The 15,934-nt window shown below is 42.1% G+C and overlaps 1 protein-coding gene across 3 annotated transcripts; it reads right to left on the bottom strand.

Moving 5' to 3' along the window:
* Positions 1–526: 526 nt before the first annotated feature.
* On the bottom strand, positions 527–5,044 carry LOC137125845 (kelch domain-containing protein 10-like). Of its 3 annotated transcripts, none has more exons than XM_067501964.1 (10): positions 4,814–5,044; positions 3,777–3,869; positions 3,276–3,497; positions 3,017–3,171; positions 2,759–2,907; positions 2,284–2,368; positions 2,120–2,198; positions 1,979–2,026; positions 1,755–1,894; positions 527–1,547 (listed from the first exon to the last, which is right to left on the bottom strand). In XM_067501964.1, exons 1-10 carry the CDS (start codon positions 4,902–4,904, stop codon positions 1,338–1,340), a joined length of 1,272 nt encoding a protein of 423 aa, XP_067358065.1. In that variant the 5' UTR covers positions 4,905–5,044; the 3' UTR covers positions 527–1,337. The 3 variants fall into 3 exon arrangements, with proteins under 3 accessions (XP_067358065.1, XP_067358066.1, XP_067358067.1); XM_067501965.1 differs by having other exon boundaries at positions 1,755–1,891; XM_067501966.1 differs by having other exon boundaries at positions 2,120–2,186.
* Between the last annotated feature and the right edge of the window lie 10,890 nt (positions 5,045–15,934).

Raw genomic sequence — 15,934 nt, 5'->3', positions numbered from 1 at the left:
AATTCATGACACAAATGGACAAAAATAGGAGGAAAAGAGGCAAACATGACTATAAAAACTTTTTTTTTGCAGTCCACAGTAACTGCAGATCTGTTTTACTCACTTAGAGCAAATGTAAATTACAGCAAAACGTTTCCAACAGAGCAAAACACATTTTCAAATAACGGGTTGTTAGAAAATGAATGTTACAATATAAAAGGGTAAAAAGGAGTTTGAGGCATAAAGTAGGAACTTAATGGCAATGAAATCAGATTTTTTAAAATGTAGCTACATGCTTGCTACAATTCAACATTTTGTAATTAAACAAAACAGCAGCACAGTGATTGAAATAAATATATTTTTTTAAATGGATATAAGTTAATAAAATCCCAAATAGTCTTGAACAGAACAGTTCAACAACAGAAGGCTCACATGGAAAGCACCAGGGAACGTCAGTGAAATATATATATATATTTTTTAAGAATCTGGAAATTCAGAAGGCACTGACTGGAAAAAAAAAAAGCTGTGGAATTGCAGTTCATGTCAGTCTTATTCAGATTCACTTTAAAAAAGAAAAAAAAAGAAAAAAAGAATTGAGGCACAAGAACATCCACAGTGATGATGTTTAAAAGAGGCTTTTAGGTTTTTATCTAAACACATCTATTGTGACATTAGTGAGTTTTAATTATAACTCGATGTCCAATATATCCTAGATAAATGGATTAGCAGTATCACAGTTAAAGCGAATGCTTTACCAGCAGCACGCAACTTTTCAGATGAACTAGCTGATTTTTTAAATGTAAATTTGAAAGTCTATCAGGATACAAACGGGTCACAGATTTCTCCAGTTTGAAACTAAACTGAGTCACAGTGGGAGCAGCAGCAGCAGCTGGCAACACTCCAACAGTGAAACATTTCTCAAACTAAAGACTCTATAGCAGAAGAACATTCATTTTCCTCTTCAAGAAGTGGTCTTTTGAATAGTTCACTTTTCTAGCTCATGCTCCATATGTTGCTGTGGCAGTGAAATAAAAACAAATTGAAGAGTGTGCTACGTGAATGATGAGTAAAACACATAATACCACCAAAGAAAAAGGAAGCAGAGATCAGAATACAGTGGTTCACACTCATGGAATAACATCTGATCAATGCATGCAAACAGAGAAACTTAAAACATTGCACTTTGCAGTAAAAAAAAAAAGCACACTTTAAAAGACAAGTTAAAAGACATTCAAAGTATTTTCATAACAATCTGACATAATCAGATCTATGTCCTTTCAAGAACTTTTCACTCATGAGTGATTTACTAGTCCATGCTGTTCCAACATATACAGCTGCCTTCAGTCTCTGTGCTCAGCTTATTTAAGCCTCTGAATTAGTGTGTGTGTCAGTCCCAGGCTGAGCAGCTGAAGGGTAGACAGCTGGGCTAAGTGGGGGAAAGTTTTCAGTAGTTTTTCCCAGGTCATTTCCAGCAGACTGGGCACCACTAACCACACCTTATACAAAGAGGCAGTCCTTCGGTTCCCAGACATGTTGACAACACCGCCATGAACATACATACAGCCAGCCTAAAGACAAGGAACAGGACAGGAAATGAGAGCTGAAACAATAATTCCATCAATTGGCTAGTCATTTAACCCCCCCCCCCCCCCCGCCAAAATAAATCATTAGCTGCAGCCCTGCACTAAATTACTGTAGATGTCTTTTCTCTCTCTCAATGCAGATGAGAAATCCGCATTGAAAGCTTGAGGTGACTTGAATGTCATTTCACTAACCGGAGTGACTGTAGCACAGTGAAAATAAGCTGGTTCTGGCATGACAGCCGGCAGCCTCGCCCACTGAAAAGTCTGCAAATTGATCTTCCACAGGTCAGACAGGATCAGCTCTCCATTATATCCCCCACAAATAAACACTTCTGGCGGTAAACAAAACATTGTGGTTAAAAAAAAAAAGAGAGAGAGAGGCATGTCCAAATACTACTATGTGAAATACTTCTCACCATCTTTGACCTGCACACAGCTGTGACAGCGGCGGGCAGCAGGATACCCTGTCATGATAATGATTAACATTACAAAGTAAAATTGTCGTGTGGTCTTCAAATCTGTTAATTACCTGAAAACATAAAGCATGGATCACAAACCTATTTTTTCATGGGGTTTGGTGACTATTTCCTCCCAGTAATTAGTCTCCAAGTTATATGCATGAATCTGATAGAGAGACTAAGCATGTTAAATAGGACAACATGATGAAATGATTTTACTTTTTTATATCTTGTTACTATGTCAGTGCTCCAGTCCCTCTCACCTTGTCCAGAGGATATGATGTCCAGGAAGTTCCACCTCCTAAAATATATATCCTCTGTCCATCGTGAGCCAACTCATGTCTGTACCTGTAAATTCATGGATTTATTTTCAGCACATTTAAAAATTCCATTATTCACTATAGCTGTGTTTCTCAATCCTGGTCTTCTGGTGCTTATTTTCCAACTAATCCTGCACTACCCTCTGCTGATTGCATGGATCAGGTATGTTCGAGTCAAGCGGGAAGATACAAATTCCATTTGTCTTCCCCACTGCATCTCATCAAGATGGAATCTTCCAGCTTCTAAATGAATGAAAACACCAGATCCAGGTGATCAGCAATGGGTAGTGCAGGATTAGTTGGAAAACAAGAAGAGCAGTGGTCCTTGAGAACCTGGATTGAGAACCACTGCACTAGAAGTATGCTGTAGTAGTAGTAGTAGTAGTAGTAGTAGTATCTAAAGTATGTGGTGACAGACCGCTCCTCGGGTAAATCTGAAGGTGCGTTGTTGGGTTTGAGGTGAGTCCACTCTCTGGTGGCCAAGTCTAGCCGGTGTAAGTCAGTGCTGTAAAGGTAACCTGTTGTCCCTCCAAATACATACAGGTAGCCATTTATGATGACCATCGCCTGGAAATAATGATAAATGTTTTTGGTTAGAATACAGAGTTATTATTTATAGTAGTAGTGCATGAATCTCTGTGAATAAATAAAAGAATTAATAACAAACCACTGTTACCTGCCCGTAGATCTTGTTTGGTTTCTTCCCTCTGCAGTTGAGCAGGTTCCATCGTTTGTACTGAACATTGCAAACATGGACGTCATTACCGTTGTTTTCCCCAAATGGAATCCCAGTGCCACCGAAAACAATCAGGTTGTTGCCATGCAAAACAGCTGAATGAAAGACATCAGCACAATAAGTCCATGCTACTGTTTAAAATCTTGCAGGGGCTAACTCTAAATGAAAACAAGTAGTTTGAAATAGCAAAAATTTGTACCTGACATGGAGGCCAGCTCTGTGGGCATGTAACCTTCTGTACGGATAAGTTGCCATGTAGCTGTCGCAAAATGAAACCGCCAAAGCTCTCTGAAAAGAGGGTAGTCTTCATTTTCTGACCCGCCTGCTTCCTCAAAGTCTGGATTGTAGCCTCCGAACACATACAGATTGGTGTTGTCCGCAACACATCTGTGTCCACTTCGGGCAGGGGGGACACAGTGTCCTGTGGGAGGAATAAGGTAGGGACAGATAGATATTACTTCTCTGATGTAAACAGAAAATGAAATGGATATTGATTAATAAAAAAAAATTGTGTATAAATACTAGAAAACATAGTGTGAATTGTCTCACCCTAACCAAATGTAGATCTGTTCTCTTTACCTTGCAATTGTACATATGTAAAAGACCACACTTGATGAATTTCACTGCAGTTACGGTATACTTTTTAGAGTAGCACTGGTGTCTTTATGTAGGGAAAAATGCATGCCATGCAGTTTAGCACCTTCTCTCAGAAACCTGTTGGGGATTCGCAGGTTGGGGCAGGACGGGGAGAAGATGCGTCGAGCCTGAAGCCACCGTGCCCGCTTCTTTGCGCCTGTGAGTTAGTGGCCAAACGCCAAGAGAAGAGTCACACAGAAACATGTTAACAGGAGGATAAATAAGAAAAAAATGGCCATAAACACAACTGAATCCTTTTTATATAACAGAACTATGTTAACAGAGTTAACAGATGTTATACAATTAAAAAGAAACACTAGTTCTTAAATAATGCTCCTTATTTCTCTGCAATAAATTTATTCTTTCTATAATTTTGTGCAAATGAAGAACATTTGATACATTGGACACAGAATGTAAGTTTTATACAGATATGTGTGGAAGAAATACTCATTTCCTCAAGTAAAATAAAGTACAAATATTCTTTAAGCAGAATGAGCCATATATCATTGGACCAATTTAATGTTGCAGCTGGTAAAACTTTTGCTAATCTTAATTACCTTATGTTGTTTTGATGATTATGCTCTGCATCAAACAATTTTAATTTTAATTACTGTAAGTACGTACTGATGGGTAGCTTGTAATAGTCACGCCTGGGATTAAACTGTATAATACGACCTTTGTCTCTGAACTGTAGTGAAGTATATCAAGTTGCAAAAAATGCTAATATTCAAGTAATGTAGAAATACCTTTTTGTTGTGCTTATGCATTGCACTTAGTAAATTAAATACTTTCCATCTCCGCATCCTGACCCCCCTTGGTCTTTCATCCATGTGTTAATTTGGATTTAAGGATAATAACAATAGGGATAGTGGGGCTGTAGGTGCCTGCTGGCTTCCGTAGCAGCGCTAGCTAACTCTGGCCTGTGAGCTGCAGCAGTGATAAATCCACAGCTAACACCTCTAACACAGAGACAAAACTCCGGCAAACGGGTATCCCGATGTACACGAACACTAAATCTACGATGACTAATATTAGATAAGTTTCCACCTTTAGCTCACAGCACCAGGCTTGTCGCTCTGCAGGGCAGCTTTATTTACAAACCTGAATCGCGGATGGAGGGCCTCCACGATAGTTTCTCAAACTTATTAAACTGACTGAAGATTCCATCGCGCTCGGCTGACGACATTGTCATAAAAAACCGCACCGGATTCACACCTTGACATGGACAAGGACCCGCATCAATTTAACTACACGTAGCGGCATGAGACTCCAGGAGGGAGCGTTCACAGCAACACAGCACAGCTGCTGCTGCCTGCAGCGTCACAGGCAGCTGGCCTCAATCGCCCAATCAGAAAGTTTCATTCATGTTGCGTTTATAGTCATACGGAGAAAACTGCACTAGCCCGAAATGTTGAAAGCCAGTGTGCACAATCTCCAAGTTTGGCTGGTAAATTATAGTCGTGAAAATGCTTTACCTTCTTCATGTTGTCTGTTGTTGTTTATGTTGTAGATAAATTTATCCCAGAATAGTGCTATATAGCCAATCAAGGGGCCCCAGTTTGGAGTCATTGGCTTTGATAATTTGCTTTCGATCGTTGCCTTTGTAGTTTACCTTTTAAGTTTGTTGATCAGAGGTCAAGGAAACAATGCAATGCTAAGGGTTTGTTAAAGAGAGAGGCAGTTCAGCTCAGCTACTGAAGGGACAGGGTAGCTGGAGCAGAGGAACTAACTACAAGGAGGTGTGGACCTGCGCAACAAGGCAGAAGAAAAAAGTTCTGTGTGTAGCTGTAGAGGCACACGTTTTTTTACCGAGTTCTGTGAGTTCAAACATGCTTTGAGAAACAAGTCTGATGAAACTGCTAGTGAACGCTCTTGTGAGATTACTGTGCTTAAAGTTGTATGTACAATTGATCTGTCATCGGCTAAGTTGAGAAGCAAGTACAATAAATGTTCAATGTTTGTCTAACAACGATCTCCGGAGTGAAGTATGTGCTTAAGCGTCAGGAGCGTCAGATTCAAGTAAGATCACCTCTACATTTGTAAGAAACCTTCTCTACACTGGCTTAGCACTACACAGTGAATAATGGAAGGAGAAGTTGATCCAGACAGCGTGGAGAAAAAACAAAGCCAAGCCAGGCCAAGGAGAATGCTTTGCAAAATTTGATGTCCAGAAGAAAGACCATGTTGGAGCAGCTGTTGAGACAAAAGAGCAAGCTTCGCTGTTTCATGGAAGAGGGCTGCTACAAGGTTGTGGAAACCAAGTTTTTCCCAGAGTTCAACCAACTTTTTGGTGAGTTTATAGCATAAATACCTCACTCAAAGAAAGATTCCATGAGCTTGGGCTCGAACAAGTAATGAAAACAGATCAGAAAAACTGGTTAGAGCCGAAATTAACTACACTCGGACAACTAAAGGAAGAGGTTGCACGCTGGTTAACAGACACATCAACGTCACGTTTTTTGAATATTGGGAGTGAGTTTGCTGAGCGTGGAGAGTTTGGTAGCTCGTTCCACCATCGTGGGATCATTGCGCTAAAAGGTTTTGCTTGGTGTCTTCTGTGCGGTGCTGGGACCACCAGACGTTGTTTGTTGGCAGACGCCAGCGGGCGGGAAGGATTGTAGACTTGAATGAGTCAGTTGAGTTAAGTGGGAGCTGTCAAGTTAACCACCCTGTAAGGAAGAGGCAGAGCTTTGAACCTGATGCAAGCAGCTACAGGAAGCCAGTGTAGAGATCTATAGAGTGGTGTGACATGGGTCTTTTTTGGCTGATTAAAAATGAGGCGAGCTGTTGCGTTTTGGATCATCTGCAAGGGTTTGATTGCGGATATCGGTAACCCCATCAACAAAGCGTTGCAGTAATCGAGACGAGATATGACCAGCGCCTGTACAATGAGTTGGGTTTTCTTCCTGATGTTGTAGAGAGCGAATCTGCATGCCCTAGAGACTGAGGAGTTGTGGTCCTTAAAGCTCAGCTGGTCGTTGATGACCACCCCCAGATGTTTGGCCGATTTAGTGGGGACAATCACTGTAGATCCAATGTTGATGCTGATGTTGTGTTGTGTCGAAGGTCTGGCTGGGAAGACAAGGACTTCGGTCTTGGAGAGGTTGAGTTGAAGAAGTCTCTCACTCATTCAGGCTGAGATGTCTGAGAGACAGGCAAAGATGCGTCATGAAACAGTGGAGTCGTCCGGTGGAAAGGACAGGAAGAGCTGTGTGTCACCAGCACAGCAGTGATAGGAAAGACCATGTGAGAATGATGGCACCTAGGGATAATGTATAGATAGAAAAAAGAAGAGGACGAAGAACTGAGCCCTGCGGCACACCGGTATGAGAGTGAGAAAGATGCCCCCGCCAGGATACCTCGAAGGTTCAGGATAGGTAAAAACGAAGCCAGTCTAGGGCTGATCCAGAGATGCCTAAGTCAGAGAGTGTGGACAAGAGGATCTGATGGTTCACAGTGTCAAAGGCTGACGATAGATCAAGTAGAATCAAGACAGACGACTGACCTGTGGCTTTTGCAGCTCGAACATATTCCACAACAGTCAGGAGTGCCATTTCTGTGGAGTGACCCCTCTTGAAGCCAGACTGGTTGACATCTAGGAAGTTGTTCTTGGAAAGGAAGTCTGAGAGTTGGTTGAAGACTGCTCATTCCACTGTCTTGGCAAGAAAAGGAAGGAGGGAGACAGGTCGGTAGTTCTCCAATACAGAGGGATCAAGAGAAGGCTTCTTGAGCAGTGGGGAAATCTGGGCCTGCTTGAAAGAGGTTGGAAAAGTCCCTGTTTTGAGAGATGTGTTGATGACTTGTGTAATAGCTGGCATTAGAGCAGGAGCAGCTGCCTGAAGAAGAGTGGAAGGGATTGGATCCAGAGAGCAGGTGGTCAGATGGTTAGAGAGGAGGAGGGTGGATACGTCATTCTCAGTCAGAATTGCAAATGATGAGAGCAATGCAGTGTTGGAAGAAGTTAGATGGATGTCATCATCTGTGGGAGAGACCTGTGAGCTGATGGCTGCCACCTTGTTGGTAAAGAAGTCGGCAAAGTCGTCAGCAGTGATAGAGGTAGATGCCGGAGGTGAAGGTGGGTAGATGAGTGATTTGAAAGTGGAGAACAGCTTTCTGGTGTCCGAGGTGTTGCTGAGCCTCTCCTGGTAGTAATCGATCTTTGCCCTGGTGATACTGTGAGAAAAAGGTCCAAGCAGTTCCTGATACTCAGCAAGGGCAGAAGGGTGAGTCTTGGATTTGCGCCACTTCCTCTCAACACTACTGAGCGTGGTTCGTTGTTCACAGATCCAGTCAGTGAGCCACGGATTAGAGCAGGACATATGAGCAGGTGCTGTCAGGAGGGAGTAAACTGTCAGTTCTGCTCAGGGACGCACCATACATTGCTGCATGGGAAGCCAAAGAGAGACAGTCCGTGGATGGTGATCGGAACCGGCAGTGTTCAACGGATTTGTGAACAGCAGTTGTAATCAAAACTTCGAGGACAAGCCTGAGAACACCGAGGGCATCCTTGCTATAATTCCTGTCCGAGTAAAGGCAGGAAAGGGCAACAAAGTAGTCACTTCGTATGCATTCTTGGATACTGGCAGCACAGCTACATTTTGCACAGATAAACTTCTTGATGAGCTGAATCTACGTGGGAAAAGGGTTGGCCTTCTTCTTACAACCACGGAAGAAAACAAAGTTGTGACCAGTAATATGGTGACAGAGTTGGAGGTAGCCACCTGGACTTAAATAACTTTATAGCTAAAGGAGGTGTTTTCATTAAAGGATATTCCAGTGAGCAAGAATAACATCTCGCGACAAGAAGATATAGACAAGTGGCCACATCTTAAAGCAGTGCAAATATCTCTCATCGACGCAGACATAGGACTGTTGATTGGAACTAATGCTGCCAAGACGATGGAACCAAAAGAAGTTATTCCTAGCGTCAACAATGGACCTTTTGCAGTCAGAACCATACTGGGTTGCACAGTCAATGGGCCACTGAAGGTGGATGGTTACAACACAACCAGGAATGAAATAATGCAAGCTGTGTCAAATCGTGTATCTGTTGCCAAGCTGGAAGACCCGTGGAAACAACAGTTTCAATGTGACTTTCCTGAGGATGGACAGGAAGAGAAATAGAGATGTCTAAGGCGGATAGTATCGTCTGTTCATGGAGAGAGTGGCACAATCTGCTAAGTTGGTAGATGGACATTACTGCCTTGATCTCCCATTAAAGGATTTGGACATTAAAATGCCAAACAACCGGGCCGTAGCAGAACAACGCGCTACAACTCTGAAGAGGAAATTTCTCAGGAATCTCTCATTCAGAGTGGATTGAATGATACAATCACCAAGAAATATGCAGTGAAGGTTCCAGATAAGGGCCTTGGCCGCAGTGAGGGAAAGGTTTGGTATATTCGACACCATGGTGTGTACCATCCTAAAAAGCTTAAGCTTCATGTGGTGTTTGACTTTGGTGCATCTTATCAGGGAACCTCATTGAATGAGCAGCTCCTTCAAGGACCAAATCTTACTAGAACAATAATTGGTGTTCTGACCAGGTTTCATCAAGAACCTGTGACGATAGTGGCAGATGTTGAGGCCATGTTCCACCAGGTAAAAGGCTCGTCGAGTGATGCTAACCTATTCAGATTCCTATGGTGGCCAGATGGTGACGTCAGTCAGCCAATGGCAGAATACAGGATGGAGGTGCATCTGTTCGGATCACTTCATCACCTAGTTGTGCTAGCTATGCGCTCTGGCGATGCGCAGAAGACAACACACTTCTCTTTGATGTGTGCACAGTAAATACAGTACTGCGAAACTTTTATGTAGATGACTGTCTAAAATCGGTTGAGACTGTTGAAAAAGCTGAGTTTATGTACCACAGTTTGAAGACGGTATGTCAGATGGGTGGTTTCAGGTTAAACAAGTGAATAAGCAATGATCGGATGGTGTTAGCAGCCATTCCGTAGGAGGAGAAGGCGATAGAAATAATGGATCTGGATTTGGATAAAAATGCACTTCCAATGGAAAGGGTATTGGGGGTGCAATGGTGCATTCAGTCAGATCAGTTCATGTTTGGGGTCGTTATTCAAAGTAAGCCCCCCACTAGAAGAGGGGTTTTATCCATGTTGAGCTCAGTGTATGATCCATTGGGAATGCTTGCACCTGTGAATTTATATGCTGGGAACATTATGCAGGAGCAGGATGATGTTGGGATGGGATGCGACAGTGCCTGAACATCTTAACCAAATGTGGTCCCATTGGGTACAAAGTCTAGAACAGCTAAATGCCTTTGGAGATATGTTTCAAGCCAAAAGGCTTTGGTCAGACTGTCTCCGCTCAACTGCATCATTTTGCAGACGCTAGCGAGGATGGCTATAGGACAGTAACGTAACCAAGCTCACCGTGCTGTGTTGGGAAAGGCAAGGGTTCCCCCCCAAAGCCCATGACTATCCCTTGTTTGGAGCTTACTGCAGCAAGCTTAGCGGTTCGTATGGACAAAAAGCTAAGGAAGAAGTTGGAACTACCACTGGAAGACTGTGTATTGGGCTGACAGTACAGTGGTGCTAAAGTACATCAACAACGAGACAACAAGGTTTCGCACGTTTGTAGCTAATAGGGTGTCTGCGATTCAGAAGACCTCAACAGTCTCACAGTGGCACTACGTAAACTCTCAGATTAATCCGGCAGATGGTGCATCAAGGGGACAGAACGTGAAAGCCTTTCTGCGAAACAAGCTGTGGGTATCTGGACCTGACTTCCTTACACAGGCAGTCGAGAATTGGCCAAGGAACCCAGACTTGCAAGAGATTTATGTAGCCGATTCTGATGTGAATAAAAAGGTCACAGTGAATGTTCTCATAGTTGCAGAAAGCACTGATAAGAACCTGACTGTGGATGAGCTCCAGGAAGCAGAGGTAAGAGCAGACATAATTCGTCACTGCCAACGGAAGAGCTTTCCAGATGAAATCTCATCTCTGCTAAAAGGGGAAGCAGTGAAATGGAGCAGCCACATACAGTACATAGACTCCAGTGCTTCAGGATGGGATTCTTCACGTAGGTGGACGGCTCAGCTGAGCTGCCATGCCCGAGGAATCCAAGCACCCTGCTATTCTGGCTACAGATCATCGGGTATCTCAGCTTATTCTGCAGGACATCCATTTACATTTACATTTAGTCATTTAGCAGACGCTTTTATCCAAAGCGACTTACAAGTGAGGTACAAGGCAAGCAAAAATCTAAGTCAAGGAGAAAACATCAAAGCAAAGTGCTATCAGAAAAGTGTTCACAGTTTATGGGATGCAAGTGCGAAAAAGAGCAGAAAGGAATTTTGTTTTGTTTGTTTTTTTGTTTTTTTTAAGAATTTAAGTGCATAGGAAGATGCAGAAGAGTTCTGTTTTCAGCAGTTTTTTGAATATTGGGAGAGAGTCTGCTGAGCGTGCAGAGTTTGGTAGCTCGTTCCACCATCGTGGGATCATTGCGCTAAACAGTTTTGCTTGGTGTCTTCTGTGCGGTGCTGGGACCACCAGACGTTCGTTGGCAGATTGCAGAGGGCGGGAAGGATTATAGACTTGAATGAGTGAGTTGAGGTAAGCGGGAGCTGTCAAGTTAACCACCCTGTGAGCAAGAGACAGAGCTTTGAACCTGATGCGAGCAGCTACAGGAAGCCAGTGTAGAGATCTAAAAAGTGGTGTGACATTGGTCTTTTTTGGCTGATTAATAATGAGGCGAGCTGCTGCATTTTGGATCATCTGCAAGGGTTTGATTGTGGATACTGGTAACCCCATCAACAAAGCGTTGCAGTAATCAAGACGAGATGTGACCAGCGCCTGACAATGAGTTGGGTTGTATATTCCGTGATGTAGGGTCTGATCTTCCTGATGTTGTAGAGAGCAAATCTGCAAGCCCTAGAGACTGAAGAGATGTGTTCCTTAAAGCTCAGTTGGTCGTCGATGATGACCCCCAGATGAGCGGATAGGCCATGGTGGTCGCAACCATGTCTTATCTACTTTGTGTCAAAGATACTGGATACCAAATGCAATCTCAGCAATCAGAAAGATTCTATCCAGGTGTCGCACCTGTCAAAGATTACATGGAGCAACCGGGTGGCAACTAATGGCAGACCTTCCACATAGTAGGGTCTTACCTGATAAACCTAGAGCAGGTGTCGATTGCTTTGTTTCTTTATTAAACGGGGAAGAACAACTGCAAAAAGGTATGGTGTCATATTCACATGTATGGCTACCAGAGCTGTTTAAATAGAGGTGGCAGCATCATTGGACACGGATTCATTCATTAATGTACTTCAACGCTTTATTGCAAGAAGAGCTCAAGTTTTAGAAATACGCTCAGATAATGGAACAAACTTTGTTGGTGCTGAGCAGGAGCTCAGGAGGCCTCTGGAAGAATGGAACACGTCCAAAATAGAAAGTAGGCTGACTCAGTGAGGCGTCAGGTGGATGTTTATTCCCCCATCTGCTTCTCTTTATGGAGGGGTATGGGAGCGTTTAATACGATCCATTAGAACGGTGCTTGGAGCTACATTGAAGGATCAGCGTTTGGATGAAGAGGGTCTGCAGACATTGCTCTGCGAGGTGGAAGCCATTTTAAACAGTCGGCCACTAACTACATCTTCTGATGATCGAATTTACTTAGAGGCTTTGACACCAAATCACCTTCTTCTCCTAAACCCAGCCTTCGATACCTCAGGGAGTTTTCCAGAAAGATGATCTTTACAGGCGCTGTAGATGGAGCAAAAGTCCAGTATATGGCCGATCTCTTTTGGAAACGTTGGGCTAAAGAGTATCTACCTGAGCTCCAAAGGCGGCAAAAATGGACACATGCAAAGTGCAATTTTGTTCCTGGGGACATTGTGTTGATTGTTGATGAGTCAGCTCCTCGTAACTCCTGGGTGATTGGCAGGATCCTCCACACAATAAAGGATGGGCGAGGTTTACTCCATCAGGTTCGTATCAAGACGAGGACCAACGCGTTCGATAGACCCATAACCAAGGTCTGTCTTGGGAGTGAGACAGTGGTAAAAACTGATCTCCTACGGTGTGTTAAGTGCTGGTAACCTCTGGCACCAGAAGAAAGAAGAGCGAACACCATAGAAGAATAGTCATGATGTTTGTGTTTTATTGTATAATTTGTTTTGTGTTTGTGCAGTAATTTAGTAATTGTTTCTAACATTAAATGTTTCTAATATTGGAGCACAATTAGGGCCCGGGTGTGTATGAGCCAATCAAGGTTCCACAGTTTAGTTATTTGTTTTATGGCTTTGATAATTTGCTTTTGATGGTTGTCTTTGTAGTTTACCTTTTAAGTTTGTTGACCAGTGGTCAAGGAAACAATCCAATGCTAAGGGTTTGTTAAAGAGAGAGGCAATTCAGCTCAGCTACTGAAGGGTGCAGACGTGACACGGTAGCTGGAGCAGAGGAGCTGACTACAAGGAGGTGTAGATGGCAACAAGGTAGAAGAAAAAGGTTCTGTGTGTAGCTGTAGAGGAACACGGTTTCTTACCGAGTTCTGTGAGTTCAGACATACTTTGAGAAACAAGTTTGATGAAACTGCTAGTGAAAGAGCTTGTGAGATTACTGTGCTTAAAGTTGTATGTACAATTGATCTGTCATCGGCTAAATTGAGAAGCAAGTACAATAAATGTTCAATGTTTGTCTAACAACGATCGTGCTGAAGCATCAGGAGCGTCAGATTTGAGTAAGGTCACCTCTACAAGCACATACTGAGTGCTGTACAAAAATCTGGGCTCCTTTGTCAGCGTCAAATGAGTAATCTGACATGGTTATTGGGCTATTCAGCAACTGAGATTAACATAATGTAAAGAGTTCTGTTCTTATTCATTTTACTGTAAAATGTTTAGTTTTTGGGTTGCAATGTAGAACATCCTTTTGTGATATGACTGCTTCACCTTAACGCCTCAGCGTTGAGCGTTAAAATTTCACAAATAAAATTCTCTGCTTATACAGATTACCAGTTTATCTAGAAAATATTACAAAATATTTTAAAAATGCGCCCCATAATGTCCTAATGCTAAGTCTCCGAATTAGATCATTTAGTTTACGACCCCCTTAGACAAAGGGTACAACAAATTCTCACAAGTGAACGGGTTTCGGTTTGCCACAGCGGAACGTGTTCCGCATGACGATTCGGCCCTTAATTTAGGGCCAGGGGAGCTGCAGTCAAGTCAACATACAATCCCACTGTTTCAATATGTATGGTGACCTAAAATGTAGCAAAAAAAAAATCTTTCTCTGCAGCATTAGAAAGTAACTAAATTTCAGATTTAGTTACTTGGGCTGCCTCCGGATCAGATCAACAAAGACTCAACCTTTCCCCTAGATCTTTACGGGTTGCTGCTGTAATTATCTATACTTACGCTAAAGGAACAAACATAAATCTCCTGAAAAATTACTTTAGTATGTCTACATCGAATGCGTGTAAAAAACATACATCACGGCACATATATCTACATAGTTTTATACACATACAACGTGTTAATGTTTAACAGTTCAAGCTCTTACTGCCTGTCCAAAACCTATAAGTTACAGTGAGATGAGCCTTAATAGCAAACTTGCTGTTGCTTTCCTGATAAAAAATCCTCAGTACAGTGACAGTGAGTAGGAAATGTAGTAATGTATTACTGAACAATGAGCTGCAGCTGTGTTAATGAGATTAAACACTAGATGAGTTGTCAATGTTGGTGATCAAATCATAGATTTCCACGGCATGATAATATCTCATTCAAATAACTTCCAAAGTGATTATCATGATCGAGAGATAAACTACATTCATGCTACTTGTTAGGCCATGCATAAAGACATTAAAATAGCTAACCAAATGATTGTACTGTAAATTATGTTGCTAAATCTGCCACGTATGGCAAGATAAAACACTGTTTCATAGTTGATCCTCTCTCTTTTGCGTCTTTAGAAAAATTTGTTGCGATTGAAAATTGGTATTTATGTTTTTGAACTCTAATAGACAACTACTTTGTTTCATGTAAGACGATATAATAGATGCTGATTCTCTTTAACACTGGGGGTTTTGCATATGGACTTCAGCCATTTCTTTGATAATGACTTCATGGGTTCTGTACTAAAAACAATTGTGAAGTTAATCTAAAACGAAGTCGTTATAAATGGTAGTATACCAGTAGTTTTATAGGAAGCTTTTCAGAGAATCCAAGAACACTATATCTCCACAAACAACCCTTAATGAACCCTTAATGAACAAGCCTAACGAACAATTGTTCATTCTCAACACTGATGTGATATTCACATGACTATAGGACATACTGAATGGTACGTTATCAAATACAATCTACTGACACAAATTAAAGAAGTGCACAAATCAATCTGCAACTGAAGATTTGAAATTACGCATGGATACCTTTCCATTAGTCTCACTTCTGATGTGAGCAACCTAAAACTTAAAATTAAATAAGTTATAATAAATAATCAAACGTTTTTATCTTTATAGATAATTTCCTGTACTTCTTCCACAGAGGCAGAAGGCGAAAGATGATTTACACCATATGCACGAGCACAAAAATGTTTCTTAACTTTTTTCTGCTTGATAAGCAACCCCAAAGACACCCAAAGGAGACGAGGAACTCCAGCTTGGACTGGCTGGACTTTGGAAACGTACCCTCACAGTTACGGAAATCATTACGCATGCAGAGGAATGAGTACATCAGAGGGACATCTCATGTTAAATGTTTTGGAGTTAGAGGCCAGATTGAGGTGGTTTGGACATGTTCAGAGGAGAGATTGCGAATATATCGTTAGAACGGTGCTGAGCTTGGAGTTGCCAGACAGGAGGTCTAGAGGAAGACCAAAGAGGAGATTTATGCATGTAGTGAGAGAGGACATGATGTTAGTTGGCGTGACAGAAGAGGATAGAGGGCATAGGGTTAGATGGAGGCAGGTGATTCGCTGTGGCGACCCTTGAAAGGGAACAGGAAAATAAGAAGCCAGTAACTTTAAATGTGAAATAATATTCTCTTATACAAATTTACAGTATTGCTTTTATATGCTACTTAATAGCACAAATTCCTACTAAATGTAATGTTACTATTGAACTGAGATTGATTTCCCATTTTTAGATGGGGTTTGGCAATGAAAATTGGTTGTCATTCCTCCTGACTCTGATGGATACAGTGGGCAGCAGCTAAAAGGATTGAGTGGAAATGGAAAGTGTACACTCTACATA

This window comes from Channa argus, chromosome 4 (assembly GCF_033026475.1).
Source record: "Channa argus isolate prfri chromosome 4, Channa argus male v1.0, whole genome shotgun sequence".
NCBI lineage: Eukaryota > Metazoa > Chordata > Actinopteri > Anabantiformes > Channidae > Channa > Channa argus.
The sequence above is the reverse complement of the archived record's forward strand: the minus strand, read 5'-3'. Positions and strand labels throughout refer to the sequence as shown.

Bases quoted from the DNA above. Each gene is read 5' to 3' on its own strand.
- LOC137125845 (XM_067501964.1), bottom strand. From the start codon at position 4,904: ATGACAATGTCGTCAGCCGAGCGCGATGGAATCTTCAGTCAGTTTAAT. The intron at 2,908-3,016 runs GTAACAGTGGTT...CATTATTTCCAG, and splicing joins CAAACAAGATCTACGGGCAG to GCGATGGTCATCATAAATGG. The intron at 2,369-2,758 runs GTCTGTCACCAC...ATGAATTTACAG, and splicing joins TCAGATTTACCCGAGGAGCG to GTACAGACATGAGTTGGCTC.